Genomic DNA, 25,088 nt, shown 5'->3' with positions numbered 1-25,088 from the left:
GTGGAGTAATTTCCAAATGTCAACAGCTGATATCACAGCAACACATTCCAGTGTAGGACCAGGGTGAGGTGCCACCTGAGGGACGGACTAAACAATCCCTGGAAGCAAGCCCAAGGGACATACCTCTGTCAGGTATGTACAGTTTCTGTTAACACTACATTTACTCAGCAAGGGCACAAGGGACAATTGTCCCACCCTGAAAATGTCTCAATGCCTTCCTGACCAGAAATGCCCTTTTTTACCCCTCCTTAAAAAGCCAAGTCCTTCCCTCTCCCCCACAGCACTACATAATCAAATTGGTGGGTGATGTGGTTGGAGTTGCTATCTCCATCCCACAGACATAACGTGTGGACATCACTGACACAGCGAGCCATGCTCCTCTCTTCTCCTGAAGAACACTCCAAAGAGGGATGCTCAAACCAACACCTTCAAAATTTTGTCTTCATCTCTTTGAATTCAAAGCAACTTAAAAACAGCAAAAGCAGCCTGGTTCCAAGGCATATTATAATCATCTGCTGGACAGTTTCCTATTCTCTCCTGCTAACTCTTGCTGCCAGGGAATCCCTGAGTTCTACTGCCCTATCTCTTCTGATAAAGGTTACAGCTCCCCTTCTCCTCACAGAAGGAAAAGAAACAATCTCCTCTCCACTCAATTTCAGTGAAATTAACTCTCTTGACAAACACTCGCCTCCTTTTAAACACCCCACTGTAAGTGCAGGAACCTAACAGGGACTTAAAAGCATCTGCACCAAGTGCCAGCCAAAGGTCTGCAACCTGACATCTTAGCACTTCCACTGGATCTTAAGCTGACAGAAGGCAGGGTTAGGTTAGATTAGATACTGGGAGGAAATTCTTCCCTGTGAGGGTGGGGAGGCCCTGGCACAGGGTGCCCAGAGAAGCTGTGGCTGCCCCATTCCTGGAACTGTTGGACAGACCTTGGAGCCTTGGAGTGGAAGGTGTCCCTGTCCATGGCAGGGGGCTGGAATTGGAGATCAGTTCCAATCACAACCACTCTGTGAGAGTTCAGTTGATCCCACACATGCAGCCCATGACTGCACCTGGGGCACACACTGGATACACACACACATCACTGTGGAGAGACAGAGGTAGCTGAAGACACACAGAGATTGAGGCTGGAAACATGGAGATAAATAAGATCTCTCCAAAGTGCCAAAGCCTTTAATGCTCACAGGCACTGCTGCAGTGCTCCAGATTGCCAGGCACGCCAAGAATTCCAGGCTGTCCCACTGTGCACAGAGCAGAGCAGCTGAGCAGCGGCTCCCTGGCCGACCCACTCATGCACCACACGTGCCCTGTGACCCTGGCAGATGCCTCAGCCTTGGATCCTGGGTGATTTAGCTGGGTTGCTCCCAGGAGCCTGGCAGGAATCACGGCGCTGCCTTCAGCAGCCCCGAGGGAATGAGCTGGCTGACAGCTCCGGGGCTCTCCGGAGGCTCGGCCCAGCAGCTCCAGCTCCAGAGGCCTGTCGAGTACAATTAGAAGCACTTGTTTCACCTCCGCTCCTCATTCCCCCCGCGAGATGAGCTGCAACCGCTCTGCTAGCCCAGCTAAACCCCATGAGGATATCCACATCAGAACAAAGGATAGCAACACACCACAGCCACAAACAGTACTGCAGGCAGTAACCACATCCCCTGCAGACAGTCAGAAGGACCCTCCTGCGCTCATCACCAACCACCACTTGTACTATACTCCTGCAGCATCACAACGTGGCCCTTACACCACAAAACAGCACACAGCAACATTTAAGACAGTAAAACATAAAAAAAATCCTCTCTCTGCCTTCTCAAATGTTTCTGCTGTGCCAAAGTGCCAATTATTCCACAAGCAAAAGGCTAATACAAACCTGACCCTGCAGACAGCAAACAGCCTCATTAAACCCAATACGATGATTTATAGTGGCTGAGCACAGATTACTTCATTCCAAACAGGAAGAAAACACAGGCTTTTTGGTGGAAAGGATTGGCTCGGTTTGCTGGAAGTGTTCTAACTCCTCTTTTTGGAGACTATTTCCTGTCCTACTGCTGGATCCTTTCCTGTCCATTACTGGTGACAATGACATGGCTGTAACTCTACACCTTTCAACACATTTTCAGTCGAAAAGCCACAGGCATTTGTTTGCAAATAAAGAAGTTAGAATAAAATTATATCCTGAAGTCAGGAGGGGAAGGATAGTTCTGCAAGGTGAAATCCTCTCCCTTCTAGGTAAAGTCCTACCCTATCCTTCTCTCCTTCTTCTCCCCCACTAGTTTATCAAGCCCACAGACAATCAATCCTCAGAAAACAAGAAAAAGAGAATTTGCTGCCATTAACTCACTCCTATCAGCTTCATAACTTTCCAGGAAGAAACTTGAAGGAAACGCTTTTAAATTCCTTTTACCTTTGCGATTTCACAACATTTTTAGTTAGAGAGAAAACAGAAACACTTCCAAGGGAGCCTACTGTTTCCCTACAAAGTGAGCAAACTGTTTTCTCTGTTAAAAAGTTCTTCTTCAGGGGAAAACCCTTCTCTTTATACCTCCTGAGCACAAAGGATAACCCAGGCAAACGTTCACTTCCTGCCTTAAGTCCACCCTGACACTTGGTACACATTCTGCTGGTTTTCCCACTTGGCTTCTCCACCTGCCTCCACATTTCCAGGCTCACCACTGCAGCGCTGATAGGCAAGCACTGCAAAACTCTATTCACAGAGGAAAGCAAAGCAAACAGCTCTGGTGCTTCCCAGCCATTATGCAAAGCACAGCAAACAGGACTTTGGGGGAGGTGGAAGCGTGTGCCAGCAGCGCGCAACAACATTCGCTCCCAAACTGAAACAGAGGATTTCTCTAAAAAGTCACTTCCACCCGACCAAGCCTACCCATGTCTCAGTCAATTTTAGGTCCAAGTGCTCGGCAAACCAAAGGCATCCTGGTTCACTGCCCTCTGACTGTACCCGTCCTACGTAAAACACCAAAGCAAAGGCACCCTTCCTCCCCAGCAGTCCGGGTCTCTTACCTTCCACTTCTTCTTCATCACATACATGTTTAAGGAAGGAAGCCCCTCTATCCAGTACTGCCTCGTCCTCCATCCTATAGTAATAGAAAAGAAAAAAGGAATGCTCAGACTTCTCCTGGAGTGAGCTGTTTGAACCAGCCCAAGTCCTGGGCAGGTTAACTTGCAAGCTGTTGTTCATGTTCCTGTGGGCACTCCAGTCCTCCTTCCAGTGCCTGCTGTTCCTTCATAGAGCTCCTTTCACACGGCGTTTGCTTTAAGCTGGCCTCACGTAGCTCCGATTCTGACCTTGACAGGACATCAGTGGTGACAGGTGTGAACAAGGTAATCCCAGCTACAAGTCTTTGGGGGCTTTCCTGTTTCCTGTGTCTGGCTTTTTCCCCCCCTCCTCTTTTCTCCAAAAAGCACAGCCACGCAGGCAGGCTTGGGGCTGTCTGTGAGAGCTGGTGGGATCGCAGTTTGCCTCTGATGCCCAGCCGAGCGAGCGGCGCAGGGAGGGGAGCGGGCACACCCCACAGGGCCACGGGCTCCGAGCACAGCCCCTAAGAGCAGCACAGCACACTTGTCTGCTGGGAGCCCGGCTTTGTGTCACATGTTGGCCTTACAGAAATCTGACATATGAGGATTATCCCGAGACCGAGCTACAGTAAGTCAGATCATCACAGCAGTCATTTATGTGTGTCACCCATTCATTCATCCATTTGGGGAAGGGTTTTAGTGACTGCTGTCCTTCCCCTCCCCTTTTCTCTCCACCTCTGATCTGCCTCTGCGGACAGCAGAGACTCCTAATTCCACACTTCTGCCATCGCCGTGCTTCTGCAGAGCCACCCAGGACTCCTGCTGCTGTGGTTCCCCCACAAAATCAGACCCTGCCTGCGTTTCGAGGCTACATCTGCAAATCCACTCTTGACAAGCAAATACAAAAATAATAAAATAATAATAAACAAAATTGGAACTGTGTTAAATAATCTCCTTAGAAGCTAAGTACACATTTGCTGCTCACTACTGGGCAGTCGCCATGGGAGCTTTCTATCCTAATACAGCTGAGACCAAGCTGGTCACTTGTTTTCATACCAAAAATCAGGCATAAAACAACCTATTTTCCTTATATTCCTCAGGGGAATAGGGACAAACTCAGTTCAGAGTGAGACAAGGCCTTCAAAACTTCTTCCCATCCATATTGCTTCCATTCAAGATCCTCTGAGAGCAGTAGCAGCAAACACCTGCAGATTATCTTAATGGAATATTCAAATTCAGGAAACACTGAAGAGATGAATACCAAGAGTCCAGAATGCCTTAGGGTGTCTACCTTGCATGCCAATGCCTGGCTACCTAACTAGAAGATAAAAAATAAGACTCGGCCACAAAAGGAAGTACCAAGTCCCATTTCACAAAAGCAGTACCTCAGTAGCCACTCTCCCACCTCTGCCAAGTTGTCCTCCACAGCTTTAGCCAGCTCCTCCTTCACACAGGCTGCTTCTGCCTGAACTCCAGGAGCCTGAGGATTTGAAGCAGAAATTTCCCTGAGCTAGGAAAGGTGCCATTCCCCAAGCAGCTGCTGCCGGGTGCAAAGGGCTGGGACGTGCTCCAAGCCAGCACTCAGCCTCCCCTGAAAGCTTCAGCTCTCCATTAAATTATTTAAGGCTATTTATGCGTCTTTTCTAAGGCAACAGAAGGAAACATATCCCATGGATACTCTTGCCTGTTTGCAGTGATTGTAAAGACACAACCCCATATTTTTTTAATTATTTTTTCCTATAAAGCAGCACAGTAGCTCCTTGCTATAAGCTCAACTGGAAACATCTGGAACAGATGGGACTGGATTTCCAGACCAAACACAAACTACAGGAGCTTTATTCCCCTGTAAAGTCTGTCCTTACACTGGCATTCAGCTCCCTTCCCTGAAGGTGTGTAACACACCTGTGTGTCCCCCAGCTCTGCCTAACATTGTGTGCCAAGGCCAGCTCCTCCAGCCTAGGCAGCATCAGCCGAGGCATGGAGCAACTGAGAAGCAGCAGCATGGCAAAGCAGAGAAAGGCAAAGGATGGGAGCAATTTCCACTGCCTGCAAGGGATACAATGCTGAGAATTCACCAGCTGCCATCTCCCTGGGTGAATGTCTGCTCATCCTCCCCATGACAGCAGAACATCCTCCCAAGCATCACTCTGCCAGTGCTGAGCATCCACAGCAGTGGGAATGGCCCGCACCTTCCCAGGAACATCACCATGCCAGCCTGAAATGGGTTTATCACATTTAACAGCCATGCTTTTTTAGCTCCAGAGGGCTGGAAAACTGACCAGCAAGGCTGATGCTTTCCCTGAAACATGTATCTGAAGGAACTGGGGGGTTTAAAGGGCCAGGAATAGAGCTTGGATAGCCTTGGCACAGTGCCCCGGCTCTAATCCACAGGAGTTTAGTGATTAGACTCCAAGCACCACCTCCCTTGACTTGGTCTTTTCTGCCCTTCTCAGATTATCACAGGATTTCTGTGGGCCAAAATCTAGCAAGAAAACATCCTTTACCAATTTGCATGGGGAAATTATTTCAGCCTCCTGGAATTTTTCAAATACCACGAAATGGGAGCTGCAGAAATTAAGAAGAAAAAAAATAGTGATCTAGAACAACAAGAAAATCTTCCCTTGAGTCTTCAGGGAAGATTCCTGTTGGTGAAGCACTGCAGCAAGGCCACTATCCCATGAAAGACACACATGGACTGGAGAGAAGAAAGCATGGAAAAAATTTTAGGGCCTCTGAAGAGAAATGTGCCTTCAGTTAAGCCGGTTTACCAACTCCTTGTTGGAAGGTAAAGGGGTTTTCAGGCATTTCTTGTCTAGATCCACATCCTCATGACTGCTGCTGCAACATTTTGGAAACAAACCTAAAAAAAACAATTAAAAAATACCGGGCTTCTATTTTCAGGTCTGACAGAATACGCTCCAGTGAAAAAAACATGAACTGCTTGAGTAACCGGCCTCTCTGGGCCTATGATTAGATCAGTGCCAAACATTTTTAGAAATGATGTTATGTGTCAATAGGATTTGAACAAGAGTCACACACGGCCAGCAGCAACTCTGCTCTGCCTGCAAAGCGCCGGCAGATACAGTTCACAGGAATATTCTGCCCAGCTACTCGGGAAGAACAAGACCAATTTAGTACTAGCAGGGATCCCGGACTTGCTAATGGCTGCGCTCATCTGCCAGCATCTGTTCTGCTCATCACAACACGAATTCTTCCTGCGGGTCGCTGGCTGCAGCAGCAAACACTCCCACCGCATCCTCCAGGCAAAGCACCGCGGGTACGCTCGGAGTGAGCGATCCCAGCGCAGCTCCGGGTGCCGGCCAGCCGCCAGCTCCCCCGGGAGATGGAGTGCTGCCACCGCCCGGCTGCTCGGCTCCAGAGCTGCCAAACTTGGAACAGCGAGGGCAGGAGAGAGGGAAAGTGCTGTTTGGTGTAAATAAAAAGGACTGATGTGGCAACACGAGATGTTGCGCGGAGTCACAAGTCGGCGGAGTGAATAAATGCCTAACAGAGCTGGGGAGCCAGAGGGGAGAGTTCCTGCTCACTGATAAGCTTTTACGATTCTGCCCATTTCCAACGGCTTTTGCAACCAGGAAGAAACCCCAGCAAACTCTGAACTGCACAAGGAAAAAGAAACGGAGCCAGTTCCGTAACTGGAGCGGCGTAACACAGAGCCGTGAGAAAGTCCCACTGAGGAGCAGCCCAGCGAGCCGGGGCGCGCAGTAGGTCAAGGGCTGAGGGCGGAGGGAGCAGCGCCGCTCACACAGAAGCAGCAGGGCTCCCGGCCCAGGGCCGCCTGCCCAGCCGCCACACACGGCACCCAATGCGACACTGCCACATACCCCCAAATACAAAAGGAGAGACCTGTTCAGGTAGGAAACATCCACAACCCCACACGGCTCCCCACAGGTGTAACCAGCACTACTTGTGACAACCAGCACCATCCAGCCTTCAACTACAGATGGATCAGCCAGACCTGAAGGCTCCCAGAGAGGGGACCTGGACCTGAGCAGTGAGAAGAGCCACCAAAGGCTTCCCTGCCAGCGACACCCAGTGCCCTCACCAAGCCACCCAGGTTCGATGCCTGCAATGAGTCAGCAAGCCAAACAGGCTGCTTCTGTCACAGGGCTGGGGGAAGACAGAGATAACACTATCCCTTCTCTCTGCAACCTGTGAAGCATTCAGACACTGCCATTGTAGTGAACAAGTAAACAGGAAACCAGGAAGGAGACTTGGTCCCAGCTGATGCTCCCACAGCCCATACACAAATGCATGAATAAACAGAGCTAATGTGACCAATTCCTTTTTAGGGCCCTGATGTGCTCTGGTTTTCTCACATACTTGCATATGGGCTCTATCACACACAAAAGAAGATCTTCTGACTATACTCAGCACAGCCTGGTTGATGCACTTTTGGAACATGTTGCCAAATTTATCCTGGATGCATTTTCCCCTGTCAGCTCTAAAGCAGCATTTATTTACAAGCTTTCTCAGCAAAAGGCTGTACTCACCCGGAGCAAAGCAGGACAGAACCCTCTGCTTCGCACACAAAGAACTTGCGCCGTAATATTTATAAACCAAATAAATTGCCAATCAAGTCACCTCATTAGGTAAAATGTTTCCCTCTACGGAGGTGTTCTCAGGGATTGAAATTAAGTCCCGTGACAGGATTTAAATAGGAGTCTCAGTTCTTGACTAAATCTTGTTTTCAAAACTCTTACAGACTGGAACGTCAGGAACTCTAAATGTTTTATCTCAACTCACAGGTGAAGTCAGTGAGAGCACCTTCCTGAAACCAAGATAAAAACCATTTGAATTCATGATGGCAAAATAAGTTCCATCAACTGGATTTCAATTTTGATCTCCGACAACTTCAGAAGAACTCTTGAAGCTGGATGTGTTCCAAAAATGAAGCAACTACCAGGAAAAGCAATTAGGAGTGAATGAAGTTACAGCTTTCTTCTGCACAAACAATAAAGTAACACTATCAAAACACAAGGAAATATAAAGGGAACACTGCCACTGGATGCCTGGGCAGGTGTAACAGTTGAAGCCTTTGCCTCATTGTCATTACATGACTTACCATAAAATGACACGACTATAAAAACTGATAAAGTCAGCTGCCTCTTCAGCTGGGGACTCTGCAAGAAGAAGGCTGCCTTGCACTCCAGCTTCATTTGAGAACTGCAGGATCCCAGTGCAAGGCCCTCTCCAGGACAGGGTGAGCCTCTGCTGCCGAGGACCTGCTCCTGACACATCCCACATCCATCTGCTGTATTTAATGGAGCTACAGCCAGGAAAGCTACAGAGACACCCTGTAAGGGATTCGAGCTTGAGCTTTGGCAGGAGCTTTGGAGGATGGAATCAAATGAGATGCATCCACAGGAAGAAGTGATTCTGGACTGCAAATATTATGAATGTATCTGTTTGAGGATAACATAAACCAGACATTTTCATAGCTTTGTTTTCTGGAAGGGATGAAATAGAAATCACAAAGAAAGCTTACTCTGGAGGCAGAGTGGCATCAGGTTTTAAACCCATAAGCAGTAGTGGATTTTTCCTACAAATTATTATTTCAAGCCAGCCTGTGGCATCTGATCTATTTTTGGCTATTTATTACCGTGACAATGTCATGTCCTGCAATTTTTTTGTTACAGTTTTATGCCTGAGAGGCAACTTCTTACTTGACCGTGTGTCTACTTGAAACCAATGCTGGTTTATACAATAGCTGCTGCTGGTTCCAGCCTCCTCTAAGAGCTCTTTTTGAGGAATCTGTGACTAAGTGTGCTGCGTCACACACAGGAGCAGGTACCACGGGCTAAGAAGCAGAGTAACGTTTCAAGTGTGTATTTTACATCAGCTTAGCACACAATTTTCAAAGTACAGGAGGTCTGGATACACCTACAGAGAAACCTGGACAAAGAAACAGCAACTGCAGGAAACTTCCAGCATTTGCTGCATACTGCTCACCTGGAACCTCCAAAAGCAAGGCATGGGAAACCTGATCCTGAGGCAAATTCCCAACTACGAATGAGGATGTTAGAGTGGGCAGCTTGGTCCTGTGTCTAAAAGCAAAGAGTTATCTGGGCTGGGCGGTGCTGGGTTTAAGTCTATTTCCCACTGAGTAAAGGAACAGGCAGTGTGTACAGTGAGGGGTGGGGCAGCACACCACTGGCACCACTCACCCAGGGCTGCTTTTCTCCAGGGAAAACAACCCAGCACACTCAGTCCCGGCTTCCCAGCAAGCAGCTAGCTCCTGCACTTCTCCTCTCCCGTGACTGCTTTGGTGGGGAAAACGCTCCATAGCAATCACATCACATCATATCACACAAAAGGTGTGAGACCAGCTCATAGCTTAATTTCACCTCTGTAACTACAGTCTGAAGCTTTCCCCTTCCCTCAGGCTTCAGACCGTCAAGTGCACAACTCCTAGAGCTGCACATTGCCCCACCAACCACCTCCAAGATGCTGAAGCCCCTCTAAAAGCATCATAAATCTCTGGACCGCTAATGATAACATGGGTACAGAGCATGTGCTGGCTTCCTGCTGCAAGGAGGACAGGCAAGACCTGATCCAGCACAATCCAGACCTGAGCTCTGGCTGGCAGAGGCAGAAAGTCTGGTTGTATAAAACATTTTGGACATATCTGAGGCAGCCAAGGGAGCTAATGCACTCTCAGCACTTCCCAGAGTGCAGGCACAGCGTTTCTGATCCAGTTCTTGGCATTCTGAAGTGATACATGGATTCACAATATGCTGGTTTCAAAAACATAATCCAGCATAAAGGATATTTTTAACATGGATCATTTTGGGAATCTGCTTAACTACTGGCACGGTGTTACACAAGCAGGAACTCCTCAAAGAGCACTTCTCCCCAAACTATGCAAACTCTACCTGGTTACTAGATGATGGTCTCTGTAAAACTGCAATTCTTCCACCTTGGAGCAGTTGCTCCAAAGTAAGAAGGGATCTGATACCACTTGAGTTCACCTCCAAAGGAGTGTGGAGAGAGCACACAGCTGTAAAACTAAAACAGAAGGTCAAAGCCATCCAAACCAAATGCCAACACACACACAAGACTCAGGCAAAAGAAAGGACTTCAAAAATGTTAGACAAGGGAAAAGAAACTGTGGGCTTTGGACCTCATCCTCACTTGAAAACCAACTGCTCATCCAGAAGAGTTTATAGTTACCATTCCTAGGGGTGATGAGAACAAAATCTCTGCTGAGGAAGGTCACTGGCATTGGTCCTGGTGCATGCATCAAATCCTAATTCAATAATAGTCACTCTAAACTAATGCAGACCTGAGAGCCAGGAATGCAAACAGCCAGATTTCAAACTAAATGCCCTTCCTGCCTTCACTGTGAAGAAAAAAAAATTTAAAAAACCCAACCGAAATCCAAAGAAAAAAAAAATACCCAAACACAAAAAAAACCCACAAAACCACCCCAAAAAACCCACAAAACCACAAGCCAATGGAAGCTTACTGAAGATAAAGAAATGCTTCCTGACAGAAGAGGAAAGAGGGGAGTGAAATGCAAACACAAGTTATAAAATAACTTGAGAGTGAAGTGAAAAAAAGAATTTCCTCACTTCCACCAGTTTAAGCTCCAGTCAGAAGATAGTCACAGCCCAGAGCAGCACGGACCCAGGTAGCCAATCTGTCTCCCAAGAGTGCTCAAGAAAACACTGATGACACCAGCACAAGCCACACAGCCAGGATACAGGTCCCTCACAAGTGATACCCACCAGGATCATTAAGCAGAAACACAACTGCAAGTGACAATTCCCTTCCACACAGCCGCAGATCGTGCTCCTGCTCCTGGGAAAGCATCTCCTGTGCCTTCTGAGGGATGTCATCAGGCTGTTGGGGACAACCATAAGCGTGGTGCCTGGCTATCACTAACCAGTGATATTACATATTATACCTACAGGCAGGAAAACTTCCCTCCTCAAAATTCCACGTGGTATCAGAGGGGCAGGTTGGCAGGAAACAGAGTTCTGTTCCAGAGCACTGGCAGCCACTGGGATATGGCACAGTCTGAAGGAACCTCACTGCCATGGCCACTGGGCTCTCCCACAGAGAGCTCATCCACACAGCCACGCACTTGGCAGTGCCTGCAGAGAAAGCAAAGGGGGATTTTGTACACTTCTAAGGGAACAGGTCACGGAGCACAGCATCACCTTCAGGTGCCCCTTGCCCCTCGGTGCACGCAGCCCGTGAGAGCAGCGCGTCGTGCTGACCCACTTGACACCTCAGCTGGGGCGCGTGATGCCAGCGAGGAGCAGGCCGAGCCCGTGATCTTTACGCTCAGCCCTGCACACCAATTAGTCATTAATAAGGGCCTGGCCCGGGGCAGGCGGGGGCACATGATCGCGTTCTCACGGCGTTAGTCAGCAGCGACGCGGGCTCCTTCACCAGGACAGCGGCTCCAGCGCGACGAACATGATGCAGCATAAAAGCAGAGCAGCATGAGCAGACAACGCATGATCCTGCATAAAGGCAATCCAGTTAGCAATGTTCAACCCACCTCACCAGCAAAGCGTGTTTGCTTCTGGACTGGCATTTTGCTCCATGGGAGAGTCAGGCTCTTAATTTGGTTCTCAGTGCCCTAAAGCTGGGTTTACTGTATCCTCCAACCACAGCCAAGAGCGCAGAACCCAACTGCTGAGCAGGCAACTCCTAAGTTTTAACAAGACTGTCCTCTACGTGACATCTATTTAAGGGCAGCTCAAAACAGACTTATTTGTATCAGCCTAAAACAAGACTGTGAAGAAAACACCAACCCGAGAGCTGAAAAGTCATCTCTTGCCAGAAAGTACTCACAGCTACTTCTTCTGAACTCCTTCCTTGTGACCCAGCAGTGCTGTCCAGAAGAACAACTTGTGGGACAAACTGGTAGGAACACAGCAATGCTGATAAGCAGCACTGCTGCAGGACGCCCTGGGGCCTCCAAAGTAACCTAACCACCAGGATAATGACTACTGAGCTTGGACAAAAGACCAGGCAGACTTCTGCAAGGGAAGAGAAAATGAGACTTTAGTCTTTTTTTTCACGGTCTGGAAAATTTCATCTGCTCTAGGAATGGACTATGACAAAAATCCTTCTCTGGAGAGAGAAAACCTCAAAAATTAAGATCACTTGCATCTTCCCTTACCAAAGAAAGGCTGCTCAGCCTCCTGTACTGCCACTTACACGAGTTTGTCACTGCAATGAGCTCCTCTCGCTGCATGGCAGTTGCCTCCTTCTGACTCAGATCATTGGTCCATGAACATGAACTTCCCAGGCACTCCTCAAATGTTCTCTTCAGATTTCCCACGTGCCTGTACAATTCAGCCCTTTACCCATTAGGGTTTCAAGTAATAGTGTTTTCACATGAGCAAGCGCTATAAAAAATATTTTATAGGTCCCACATTCTCTCTCCTCTTCCTCCAGAACTCTGTATAAAGCAAGAGTTACTACTTCTGCTTTAGGAACTAAAAACTCAAAGGCATCCTCAAGAACCACGGCGGATATAACATTCTGTGCTGCTCTGCCTGAGGTACAGCTAATTTTCTTTTCAGTATCTAGAATGAGGCTACGGTTTGGATTTATGCTGGAAACACACAATTCACCAATGGGAATTGGCCAATGTTGTAGTTACAGCCGTGGGAGCGAGCAAGCAGTGGTGCAGCGCTTGGTTGCTGGCTGGGGTTAAACCAGGACAGTCCTTTCTGGCATCCAGTACAGGGCACAAAGGGTTCACAATAACGGCAGATTTGATTGGGATGTGCTAGGTGGAATTTACAGCTGCCATAGCTCTATGGATACTAATCAGCCTTGCCATGGGCACATTTGTGGTGCCTAGAGGTCGTCAGGGGCAGCTTTTGCTTTCGGTGCTCACCGTGGTGCTTATCAGGCTGCTCTGCTGGGCCTGGGAATGCTCTGATAACAGCAATGACGACGACGTGCCCAGGCTGGCGGGGCCCAGCGCACGGCTGCTGTGCTGCTGTCCTGGGGAGGCTGCAGCTCCAGTGAGAGCTGGAGCCAACAGGCTGTGACCTGTGACGGCACCCCAAAGGACAACTCCAGGCTGGAGAAGGTACATCTCAAAGCATCTGGCCAGGCCCACGCTGCAGCAGGTACACCTCGGAGCATCAGTGTCCATGCATGAGGACACGCTGGAGTGCCTCACAGCTCATGTTGATCGCCCCCCATCTGCTCTCATCCTCCTTTCCACAGGCATCTGCCTGAAACGCTGGAGGCAGCCATTCTTTCAGAAGAAGCCTCAGGAAAAGAACTTTCCCTAACAGGCCTGAAATGGTTTGCTTTGGTAATAGATATTCATAAAAGCACAAGCAGCTTTTCCACTTCTTTTTTAAGCTGTCAGGGCCACCACAGCTGAACCCAGACATGGTCATCAGTCACACATTTCTTGGAGACACCTGTTAACAAAGAAGGGCTTTATGCCCAACATCTAATTGCAACACGGCTGTTTAAAGGTAAACAGGAAATGGGCTACAGTAATATTAAATCCCAGTTATCTGCATCCATTATCTTGCATTTTTTTATTGCTAAGTGGAATGACTGGTCTGGGAACAGAGCCAGAAAAGTTGGACTGACACCACAGATCAAGACTTCATAGATATTTCTGAGAATTACAAATTAAGGATCACATCCAGAACTGAACTGACTGTTCCACAAAAACCCACTGAAGTTACCTTCACTGAATCAAGCCTTTTCAGGAAAACAGAGCTGTTGACAACCCAAGACATTACTAGACCAGGAATACTTAATGCAAAAATGTCCCAAAGGTGTCCCACTCACCACTTAGAATTGAAAAGGCAGAAACAGGTTCGTTCAGGAAGCGTGGCCCCATTTGTAGAAAAGTTATTGCAGAAACTTTTAGAGTTCACAGGAATTTCTACTCCAACATTTTTGAAGATTCAGGGGACATCCAGGTTATTTGCTGGGAGAGACATTTTGAGCATGATGAGCTTAGGTTGTTTTTTCAATGCTTTTTGACAAATTAAGTTGCATAGCTAATGTTCAGTGAACTCGGCTCTTTTAGCTTATCTTTAATTCGAGTAATTATTTTAAAAGCTGGAGACACAATTTCCCTTTACTCAGTCTCTGGAGAGGATTCTGACACTGGAACACACAGTTGGGGTTTTTTCACAGGGCTGTTTTGTAGCATATTCCCTTTCAACAAAATTTACACACTGTATTCCTGGCAAAGGGAAGAAAGCCATGATCCAAGCAAAACTTTGGAAATACGGAGGTCTTCCTTCTGCAGCAATTCCTGCCGTTTCACTCTTTTGTTCACAGGTCCAGAGTGTCTGTCCCAGGTTAAATCACAGTACAAGGACAGCAGCTACATGACTGCTCCTTCAAGTCCTACTGCAAACAGGAGCAAGCCATGGAGCTGAGCACTCAGAGCATCCTGGCTGGAGCTCTGTGCCCACAGCAGCCGAGCAAGGGCGCCTGGGCTTGCCTTGCCCACGAAGCACGGGCCTAAGCCCACGCTCGAGCCCAGGCTTGCTCACATTCCTTCCATGCTAGCAGGCTCTCAAGCTCAACCTCAGAGGGCTGCCGAGGTGGCAACACAGAGCCCAGCAGACCCAAAGACCAGCGAGGTGCCTCGTACAAGCCAGAACCCTGCAGAGTGCCGCGGCTGGAACCGCACACCCACCTCAGTGCAAAACCTCTTCCCCAGGCACGGGAAAGCCCAATGGGGACAGAAGGCCTTCTCCAAGTTTTGTATGACACTGGAGCTGTATGTCATGGGAGACAGCCTGCCTTTGCCTCTAAAGCCCAGCTTTGGTACAGAAATTCACCACTGATTAAAAGTTTTATCCCAAGTCAGCAGCACTTAAAGAGTTATAGGGAATCACTGCATCCTATCACGTTCCAGTAGAAGCAGTTCTTGCTCTTGGGCAACAATAATCTCCTTTCCATGCACATTCCAGTGATGTACCAATAACACGACAGAGATACAAATGCACTCTGAAATGGAGAGCATTTCAATATCCATTCAAGGTATCTTTTCCAAAAATTCACTGATGTCATCCGACAAATGAACTGGGACTGAAAAGACAAGCTAGGCAGGTGGACAAATGGTGGCACTAAGTTCATTCCAACTCTGTTCTAAATCAATATTCTACAGCTTCTCTAACACCACCCTCCAAGTGCCTATCAAAGATGCACTCAAGACTTTGCACTGGTCTTTCACTGAATTGCAACCCCACCCTGCAAGCAGCTCATGGCTGCAATCCAGACTTTGTCCCTGCACCCCTCTGGCCCCACTTGATGAATTCTCCCCGCACGCTGTCCTATCTCAGTGCACATTTCTTCCGTTCATGCCAGTGGAACTACTCATGCAGGACTCACCCCAGCACAGCACTTCAGCATGGCCTTAAAGGCCAATGAGCTGAATAGCCACAAGGCCAGAAGTCACCTGTACTGAAGTATTTTGTGGGACTAAGGCAACAGCTCCACATTTCCAACCTTTCTCGCTGCACTGACAGAGGTGTTACTGCATTCCATCATCAGCACTACTGCTCCCATGAAATGCCACATTGACGCTGCTACTGGGACAATAGTGCTCAAACCTATCACTGCTCACCTAAGAGATCATGAGATGTCAAACAATGGATGTGGAACACTCCCACGGCACCACACGCTGGCTTGCTGTGCCATCGAGGCTCTGGAACGGAGCTTTGCTGGGGACACAAGAGAACAAAGCCTCATCTATTTTCCCCTGGGGATGATTGTTCCTGCCCAGAAGAACACACAGGCGGCTCTGTTGAGCAGGGCTGCTGGACTTGAGCTGTGCTCTGTGTCTGCTGAATGCTCAAAGTGTCAGCCAGGGAAGTGAGCTCAGACTAGACAAATTTAACAAGAATTTAGGTAACATTCGCTTCAAGATGACCACATTTGCTAACTCTGAGACCTCAGCAAAATGTGCAGGTCCAATTCCAGTGTTAAGAAATACACCTCAATGCAACAGACAGGTTTGATGTGCCCAAATGCCACTTTTCATTGAGCTACTGAGCAGCTATTTCCCAGCTTCATTCTTATCAACCTCATATTTAGCAGCCTTGATGAAAAGACCTTTACGCTTACGTCGAAGGGCTGAGAGTGTGTCTGAAGTGTTATACAGCCACCGGTACAATAAAAGCAATTAACTTTTGCAACCTTCTGTTCAAGGTTAAGAGTTGAAATGAGCTCAGTAAACCTGCAAGATGTGATTAAAATGAAGTAAAAACTTATTAAAAAAACTTAAGAGGAAAACAGCATAATCTTCAAGATGCACACACCATTGAAAAAGAGACCCAAGTTCTGTTTCTGCACCTAGTGTACAAAATAGAGAAAACTGAAAAATTTTGGTAAAGATGAACAGTTGGCGCACAAGACTTCAGTTGCCATCTTTGCCATCAGATTACACATCTGCACAGTCATCAAAATCAAAGCATTTGCACGTTTCGCTCAGAAAAAGCAGCAGAAAAAGACGGAACACACCACAGGAACAACTCCTGTGTGAAAAAAGGCAAAAATTTGTTGGACATGCAAACCCACCAGGACTTCTTGCATAATACCAGCTCATTGTAATAACTTTCAAAAGAAAGTAAAATTCAATCTTCCCTGGGGAACAATCACATCAAATATCAGCAACTTCACAGATGAGCAGCAGTCACCTCGCAGAGGTCAAAAGCAGAGGTACCACAGCTCTGTATTATTTATAGATTATATATAAGTTTATTATTAATAACAATATGTTACTAACTATAATTTCAATAAAATGAAATAGCTTTTATAATCGTCATTAATAACAGAATGAAGTGATTTGAGTAATCCTCAGTCTTAAAAGAAGTCACGGAACAATTCCCACCACCAAGTCCTTCAACTCACTTTGGGATGCCAGAAGTATGGATCAATACTTAGGAAAATTAAAGCTTATTTCAAGAATTAATACACAGTATTTAGTAAGTATTTATTATATGCTAGCAAAACAGAAGTATGGTCCTGTTCCCCTAAAAGGTAGTTATATAATACCGCTAGGATTTGAAACACCGAGAAAATTCTCTTCCTCCACTAAAAGAATTTCCTTAGGAGTAGAAAATACATAGATCAGCCATATTCTCTCACTCCATACATATTTATATATATAAATAATAAATCTATTTTAAATCCACCCCTCAGTCTCTGTTCTACTTTGGCAGCAGAATGAACTTTCCTAAGAGCACACGTTTCTGGAATGCAGAAGCTGAAAGCTCATGCCGCAGACTCAAAGAATTCTGATATTGGTGACATGGAATCAACTCTTCTGGTTTTATCTGAATTTTCTCACCAGAAAAACCAGGGCTATTTGCAACCTCCTCTGCTGTGCTCAGAAGGCTCAGCCATACTCCAACAGCATGGACCTACATGCCTACTGAATTTGGACAGAAATCCACCGTTCCAAATCAAACCGAATGCCAAGAACTGCGATGTAGCTTTCTCTGATTTTCAAATTTCTCATAAATCTCCATGCAGCTTCACTGCACTGCCAGTCCCTATGGCAAGTTCAAATATGCTCCTTATGTGAAAGACTCGTAATTGTGTGACACTAATTCAAAGACATTTTCATCTCTTCAGTTAATGTAATTAAGCCATTGAAAAGCAAGAGCTCTGCAGCTTTTTACTTATGCTACGCACTATCACCCAATTATGGGTGCAGCCATTGTCTTTGACACTGTCCAACAGCAATAAAAAGCATTCCTGCCACAAACTGCGCACAATCCTGAGCAAACTCAGGAGATGTGAGATGCTACAGCGACTCAAAGTTCAAGGGCAGGGAGGCAGAAGCCTTGCTTTGAGTGGTTGTGGGAATTCACTGCAACCTTGACCATTTTATAGCTGCATTTTCATTTCAAGCCAGACAGTGTGAGTCACGAGAAAGACCACTGCCTCCCCATCCAAGTGCTTATGTTTTGAGGGAACACAAAAGAGGAGCTTTCCTTCCACCAGATGCAGAACAATGACACAGACACACATTCCTTTATCAATATTAACCATAAACTGCTATTACTGGGTTTTCAAAGAGCACTCCCCCTCCTTTGTGAGCCTTCTAAGTGGATTTGAAGCCGGAAGCAGCTAATTGACTTGGAACAAGGAGTGATCAGTACCCTTTTAATTTGCTCAAAGCAAGAGTTCAAATTCTAAACCTAATGCAGACAGCAGATACGTGTGAGGCGGGTTGCTGGAGCGTGACAAGGATGCTCTCTCTCGCAGTGGGGCCATGGAGGCATCTCACCAGCACTGAGGGACCCAGCAGCGCCGCAGTGCCGGGAACGCTGCTGGCAACAAGGCACCTTCAAAACCTCCTCCCATGCCCTCTGGTTCTCCCAGCCCAGGGGAGGAGCTGGGGTGCAGACCAGTAAAAGCTATGCTATTTTGATACGGACATGTATAACAACGTAATGGCATAAAACCCAAAAAATTAAATTAGAGAAGTTTGCTAGCAAATTCGTACTAACAGATGGCACGTACAATGGCACAGAAGCATCACTTGCTGAACTCACATGGCCCATTTTTGGACACCCACCTCCCAAAACAGCACATTTCCCCCAGTATTTCCTTTCTCAAAGCAACACCTTTCCCTTCGCGACTGCATCTTTCTGGCAAGGCAGCACCTCTGACTGCAAATAGCTGTTTGCACACTTACTGGCAGGAAAATAAGAACAGGTTTTTTGATTTAGCCTCTCACGCAGCAATTTTCCTTCACAACCTTGCCCAAAACCCCTTACAGCTTATTAATTACAGCTGTCCAGGGTGGCAGCATTAGAAAACCTTCAGCCAGAGACACAATCAGCTCCTCCACCCTCTCTGATAAGCAGGTAGATCTGAAAACAAAAGGACTTATAGATTTTTCCTTCTCACGGGGATGTTTTTCTTTGAACTGCACTTCGTGCATAAATTCAACCTTTTCTTATCAGCTTAACACATCGGTAACTGAAGCATTTACCCTACACCCACTGCATTTTAAAAGCTCCTCTTAAAAACCTGCTGCAAGTGATACCACAAGACAGCACCAGTACATGAGGCTGTTTTCTGGCTGCAGAGAAGTTTCAAGATCTAAAATTGTAACATGGAAGTTTAAGGGGAAAACCTGCACAGTTCTGAGCTGCAGAAAATCCTGCCAGACCTTGCTGGGAGCAGACCGGATGAGTGCAGGGTGTTACCTTGCCAGGAATGCCCTGCGCACACAAATGAAAGCTCCATCTCTCCTCTCCATAGCTGGAAAAAGAAAAGAAAAAAACCCCCGTAATTCCTTCTCACCTCACCACCACACCTTGCTCCCCACTCATCCGAGGTCAGCGGTTTACAGTTGCCAGCCCCATTGAAATATCGGGAATGCAGGTCCCTAAAGTCTAGCAACTGCTTTTAATAAAGTGAAATTAACTTACCTTTTGCTCAGCAGAAGCAAAGGGTAAATTACAAGCAAATCCTCCTAGGTTTTTTTTGGAACTTGACAGTCTGTGTTTCCTTCCTAGGAAGCTAAAGAACCATCCCTGCAGATTACACTATTATTTGCCTTTCCAATCCCACTGACCCTCAGCAGCAGGTGAAGTTGACGAGAGCTAAAATCACCAGCTGAAACCAGGCTTTGCAAAATTAACTCTTCCATCATCTAACCCAGGAGTCACCAGAAAAAGTCTTTGAGCCTGGAACAGCAGTCCAGGAAAGGACTAGGACAGATCAGCTTATGTACAATGCTCTGAGCGAGTACAGATGCAAACAGTCCTGTTTAATTACTTGGCACAGGACTGGGAATTGTGAGAACAAAATGAAGTCACTCAGTAGTTGCTGGGGTTCGGGAGCCTGAAGGTTGCTTTGCTCAGGGGGCCTCTGCACAATTTCCTACTGATCTCAACCGGAATAAGAACTAGGTGTTTTCCTGCAGCCTGTCACACCAGCACTTAGCAACATATTCTGTCCCACACACAATATATGCAACTCGACACATTTTGTCAAATCCAACTAGTGAAGCTTTTCTTGTTCCGTTTCTGAATGGGGTTTTTTTTTTAGTTGGTTGGGTTTTTTTATGTTGTTTTTGTTTTTTTTAAACAGAAAGTATGTACCTTATAGGAACAACCAGAACAAAGTCCCTAAGCAGCTGGGAGCACATGCACAGAGTCAAGTTCAGATGCACAGTAACTTCACCTCTCTGACACAAAAGGAGCAAGTACCTATATACAGTACACAGAGCAGTTCTCCAAGGGAGCTGCTACCACTCGGATCTGCCCCAGGGCCCGACCTTGCTCCTTACGCGCCCAGCTTTACTAACAGGAGCAGCTTTGAGGAACGACTCCGCGGCGCTGCCGCCACGCACCCCGAGCCCGCTCTCCTGCCAGAGCAGAGCCCGCTGCCTTTTTCTATCATGCCGTGGGAGCTCCCTGCACATCCGAGGGCTCCTTCTGAACGCGAGGGCTAAAGGGATGCGCTCCGAACAGAAGAAAAATCCGTTAGTAACTTAACGTGGTAAAGAAAAAAGGAGCAAGCCTAAAGACAGTTAAATCCTAGTTTCCCCGTGTGCTCTCGCTATGGATGGCAGCGCTTCACAGGAAGCACAGAAAGGGCAAACAAACAGCGAAGAGCTGGTCTTGGATAATAAAACACTCCATACAACCATAGACTAGGTGGATAACTGGAAACCCCGGGAAAGACGAGGCTGCCTATTCAGCGGCTGCTAACAACTCAGTGAAGATGAACTGAAACGGTAAAAAAAAGTTTTCCAACACCACGAAGCGTTTTCAAAGTTGGCTCCAGCAGAGCTGGGCACCGAAAAAGACAGCGAGGAGTGAGAAGCGAAGCCCGGCGTCCGCACCCCCGCTCCCGCTCGCTCACCTCCGGGGCTCGGGCTTGCGGCGCTCCTCCAGCTTGGCGGCGGGCGGGGGCTGCGGGGCAGCCGTGGCGGCGGGCGGGCTGCGGGCTGGCTCACTGGGGCATGCCGGGGGCCCTACACCTGCCCGTCCGTGTCCGTGCGGGTGAGCGCCCGCGGCAGCCCGAGCGAGAGGCGCGGCTGTGCTGGCGGCGCCGGCCCGGGCCCGCATTTAAAGCCGCCGGCGAGCTCGGCCGTCCCCTCACCCGCTCCCATCCCGGCCCGTCCCGTCCCATCCCATCCCCGGCCGCCGCTCGGCGTCACGGGGCCCGGGGCGGGGAGCCCGGAGGAGGAGTCTGAGGGCTGGGGCTGCGCTTCCCCGCCCCGAGCTGCGAGCCGCGCCGGGGCAGGTGCGGACTTCCGCGGCTGGAAGAGGAGCGCAGGGCCGCCGGACCCCCCGCCGCTGTGAGTGGGACTGGCAGGGACCACCGTGTGCCTCAGGCCGGGAGATGCCATCCCCCCGAGCAGGGGGGATGCTTGCCCTGGGTGGCACGGCCGGGATAGTGCCGCGGGCAGCCTGTCGCACTCCCACGGCAGGTTCCCTGCCGCTGGGAACGCATGGCCCGCGGGCCAAAAGCACATAGCACTGGAAAAAACCCAACCAAACAGAAACCTCAAAAACATTAACAACCCAACAACAACAACCAACCCAGGAAAAATATAGAAACCATAATTTAGTCAGTTAATTATAATTTTCCACAGAAATAGTACCTTATATGTTGCTTCTTAACTTCGAGCATGGCAAGGCTCCCCTTGCTTACCAGCCCAGTCCTACTTCCTCCTCTCTCTCCTACACAGACGCTTCCACGGACACTAATTGCCCTTGCACAGGTTCCCTCCAGACTGCTGTTGGACAAGAGAAGCAGTGCCAATATCCCCTATCTTGTTCAGTCAGCTATAGCTCCTGCACTCAGCTCGACTGTCCAGGCCAAGCTGATGAGATCCATAAAGTATTTTTAAATCCTGGAGCTCTGCAAAAGGCTCACAAGGAACATGGCAGAACAGCAATCCATGATGGGAAGTACACAGACTCTCAGGGGAACAAAGCAGGCTATTGTAGCTCCACAGGGGGAAAACTCCCCTTCTTCAGCAAGGTTTATGATTACCACACAGCAACTGCCCCCTCAGCTGCTCCTCAGCTACCAAGCTCCACCTTTGTCACCCATCCAAACTCTGTACTAGGGAATAATATGCAATCCATTGGCTGGGCAGAAAAAGCAGCAGCAACAGAAACCACAGCACTTGCAGAGCAGAGCGAGAGCACTGCAGAAGGATCTCCCTGCCAAATTCCTCCTCTCCTTTCTGCTGCTGCCACCCCTGTGCTGTCCCCAGACACTGAGAACAGACAATTGATTGGCGTTGTCACTGTCCCCTCATGCTGTTCCATGTTTTCCTGGAAGATCTCAGAGCCACAGTCTGCACATGAATGGGTCAGGACTTGGGCTCCTTTGTTCCCTTTAATAAATCCAGGTTTTTAAGAACCTGTTTTTCAAGGGCCAGTGAGTTTCCAATGGGCACAGTTGTGCCTCCCATCACTTACAACTGTATTTAATTTCAATTAATGACAGCCCTCATGTTAACAAAAGCAGAGCACCACATCAGTTGAGGAGCTTTGTGTGCTCAAGTGCTAACCCAAACAACTGTACATCTTCCCTCTTCCAAAGGCTCCAAAGCAAGGACTGCTGTGTCCATGCCCTAAATCCTTAATGATGTGCTAGTTTCACTTCACTTCGTTTTTAAATAAACTAGGGAGCTCCTGAAGAAAAAACACATTAGCTACTTGAGAAAATTGCTGTTGTTTTTTGCCACTTAGATAACTCATGGGGGTTTTGGGATACCCCCAGGCATTGTGATCCCTCAGTGAAAGCACCTCATGGATGCTTCTCAGCAGCTGGCTCTTAGCTTGCTGTTTCAGAAACAAACCTAATTAACTGGACTAATTCCAGTTCCCGACAATTCACTGTAACTTCAAATACTGTCATTTTAAACATGTGCATTGAATTTTCTGGCTAAAAAACAGGGGGTTTTTATCAGGATGCATGATTCCAAGTCAGTCTTTAAATATCACATTGCTGCGTTTAATCATCTAAAACACTACCAGAGCCATTTCCAGAAGTCCTTCAATCAAGAGCCAGGGCAGTTGTCTCGACCAAGTTTAAAAACGAGTGCGCTCTCTGTGCAGAGAAATGCCCAGTAAAGTGCACTGACGACGCTGTCTGTCACTGTGACTGACAAAGGGAAACCCACTGGCTGGAGCAGACTTGTCCAACACACGTATCCATGTACCTTCTGGCACTGCCGACAACCCTCGGCTCGCACCTTCCCTTGCCAAGCCTCCCCAGCCATTCCCAGGATTTTCCTCTGCTTGGTTTAATAACCAGAGAGGAGCTCGTCACTCAGCACAACAGCCCGCTAGCTTTGCCCTCCCTGCACAGGTCACAGAGAAGCAGCTGGATTTGGGAAGGCTTTGGCTGACTGTTTGAACCTGCCTTTGGAACCCGCTGGCTTCAGTCCCACTCACAAAGCTTTGGTGAGGAAAAGCTCTGCCGATGGCCTTCGCCAACATCCCAGCCAAGGCAATGCCTCAGCAGGGCACGGGACAGGACACCACCTTCACCTAAATGCCTGCTGCTCTACAGGAGCTACTGGCCTGCCTTCTCACCCAGCACACACACATTTTCCTCCCTCAGCTAACTCAGGAACTCCTTTTCCAGCGAGGTCACGCAAGGTATCAGTGTCATTGACAATGTCTGACATGTGTATGGATAATGAGAACAGGCAAAGTTCTGCTGGTAAAGATTAGAGAACACATACACACGCATGCTCGGTGGAACTGCTGGGGTAAAATTTTCCCTGTGGGCAGGTTATTCCATAAATATATCTTGCAGCATTTCTGGTAGATTCCTCGGAAGCCGCTCATGCTGACCACAGCATTGTCAGTCAGAGGCGATGCTGAATGAGATGGAAACTGGCAGCTCCTGCACTTCCAGGGGTTTGTGCACACTACCCAGTGATAAAATATTTGCGTTGGATTAAGTCACAAGTAATTCAACCTAAGTCAGGAAGTTTCAGAGGATAAAGATTGCCATGGAAGGATCTAGGTGCAGAGACTGCAGCTGTACTTATCACAGAGACTTTCAGTATCTTTTGCTCGGCTGACAAACGTCAGTACCAAGTCATCATGACAAAAGTGGCTCACCCTGAACACACCTGTGCACGCAGCAGATCCTTTGTACACCAACAAAATCCCTCACTCACCTTTTTTAGGACTCAATCCTCAATCGCAGCTATTCCTTGTGACCTTGAGGTTTCAGGGGTTTTTTGGTCTCTTACATAGACATGGGTTCTGCAGCATTTTAGCTGCTGATCTCAACAAATTCCTCCACTGCATTCCTTAGTATTACAGCTGAATTAGTACAATAGCGCTGATTTCCAAGGGAACCACAAAAAGCAACTCTGTAGCTCTCATATTTGTATTCAAGTCACCAAGAATCAGGACTTGTCTGTCCTTTCCATCCACTTGCCAAAAAATCTAGACAGAATAGGGCATCTCAGCAAGCACTGCCTGATAGCTGATTAGTAAAGGTCCAAGGTGAGTAAACCCATTCTTTTTGGAAACTTTTCTAACAGTGCTGCCTCAGCAGTGAAAACAACATGTGGTGGGGTCCTGTCTCTGTCAGAGTACCTGCTCAGCCCTGCCTGCCCATTCCCTGGGGAACCACTGCAGGGCCCTTGGAAGAAAAACTGCCAAATTCCCACTGACTTCCTTGCCCTGGCTCACTCATTTAGAAGAGGTAGAAACAGGAGGTGCTGAAAAACATTAAGCTGCGGTAAGACAGAGCAGAACACCGAAGGGTTATGGGGGTTTTTGTGAACTGCTTGATGGGCCTCTCATGAATAATGCACCATGTCTGCTTGAGAGCAATGAGCCATTCAGGTCACAGCAGTTCCTTCATGGAACCATGGGGCTCATGGTGATTTCATCAGCTGGGTCTATTGCTTCTGGTACCTTACAATACTTTTGCTAGCTATTGAAAGCATGGCATGTTCACCTCAAGGGCTTAGAAAACACAAGTTGTGTTCTACTCCTCTAGGAAGCAACACAGGTTTGGGCTTTGCAGCCCTGTGAGCAAGCCTTGCCAGTCTCCTACCAACT

General features: G+C 47.9%; 1 protein-coding gene across 9 annotated transcripts in view; it reads right to left on the bottom strand.

Annotated features, from left to right (window-relative positions):
- Positions 1–25,088, bottom strand: part of SLC4A4 (solute carrier family 4 member 4) — a 125,898-nt gene that overhangs the window by 94,431 nt on the left and 6,379 nt on the right. For 6 of the 9 annotated variants that reach the window (XM_039701874.1, XM_039701870.1, XM_039701873.1 and 3 more), the window contains one exon: positions 3,016–3,089. In XM_039701874.1, the coding sequence (XP_039557808.1) occupies positions 3,016–3,089 (74 nt within the window). Of the gene's footprint in view, positions 1–3,015; positions 3,090–11,560; positions 11,711–20,898; positions 21,192–25,088 lie in introns of those variants that run through there. The other 3 variants (XM_039701869.1, XM_039701877.1, XM_039701878.1) reach the window with 3 other exon arrangements.

Source organism: Passer montanus, unplaced genomic scaffold (genome assembly GCF_014805655.1).
Source record: "Passer montanus isolate IOZ18808 unplaced genomic scaffold, ASM1480565v1 scaffold150, whole genome shotgun sequence".
Classification (NCBI taxonomy): domain Eukaryota; kingdom Metazoa; phylum Chordata; class Aves; order Passeriformes; family Passeridae; genus Passer; species Passer montanus.
This window is presented reverse-complemented; position numbering and strand designations above follow the sequence as displayed.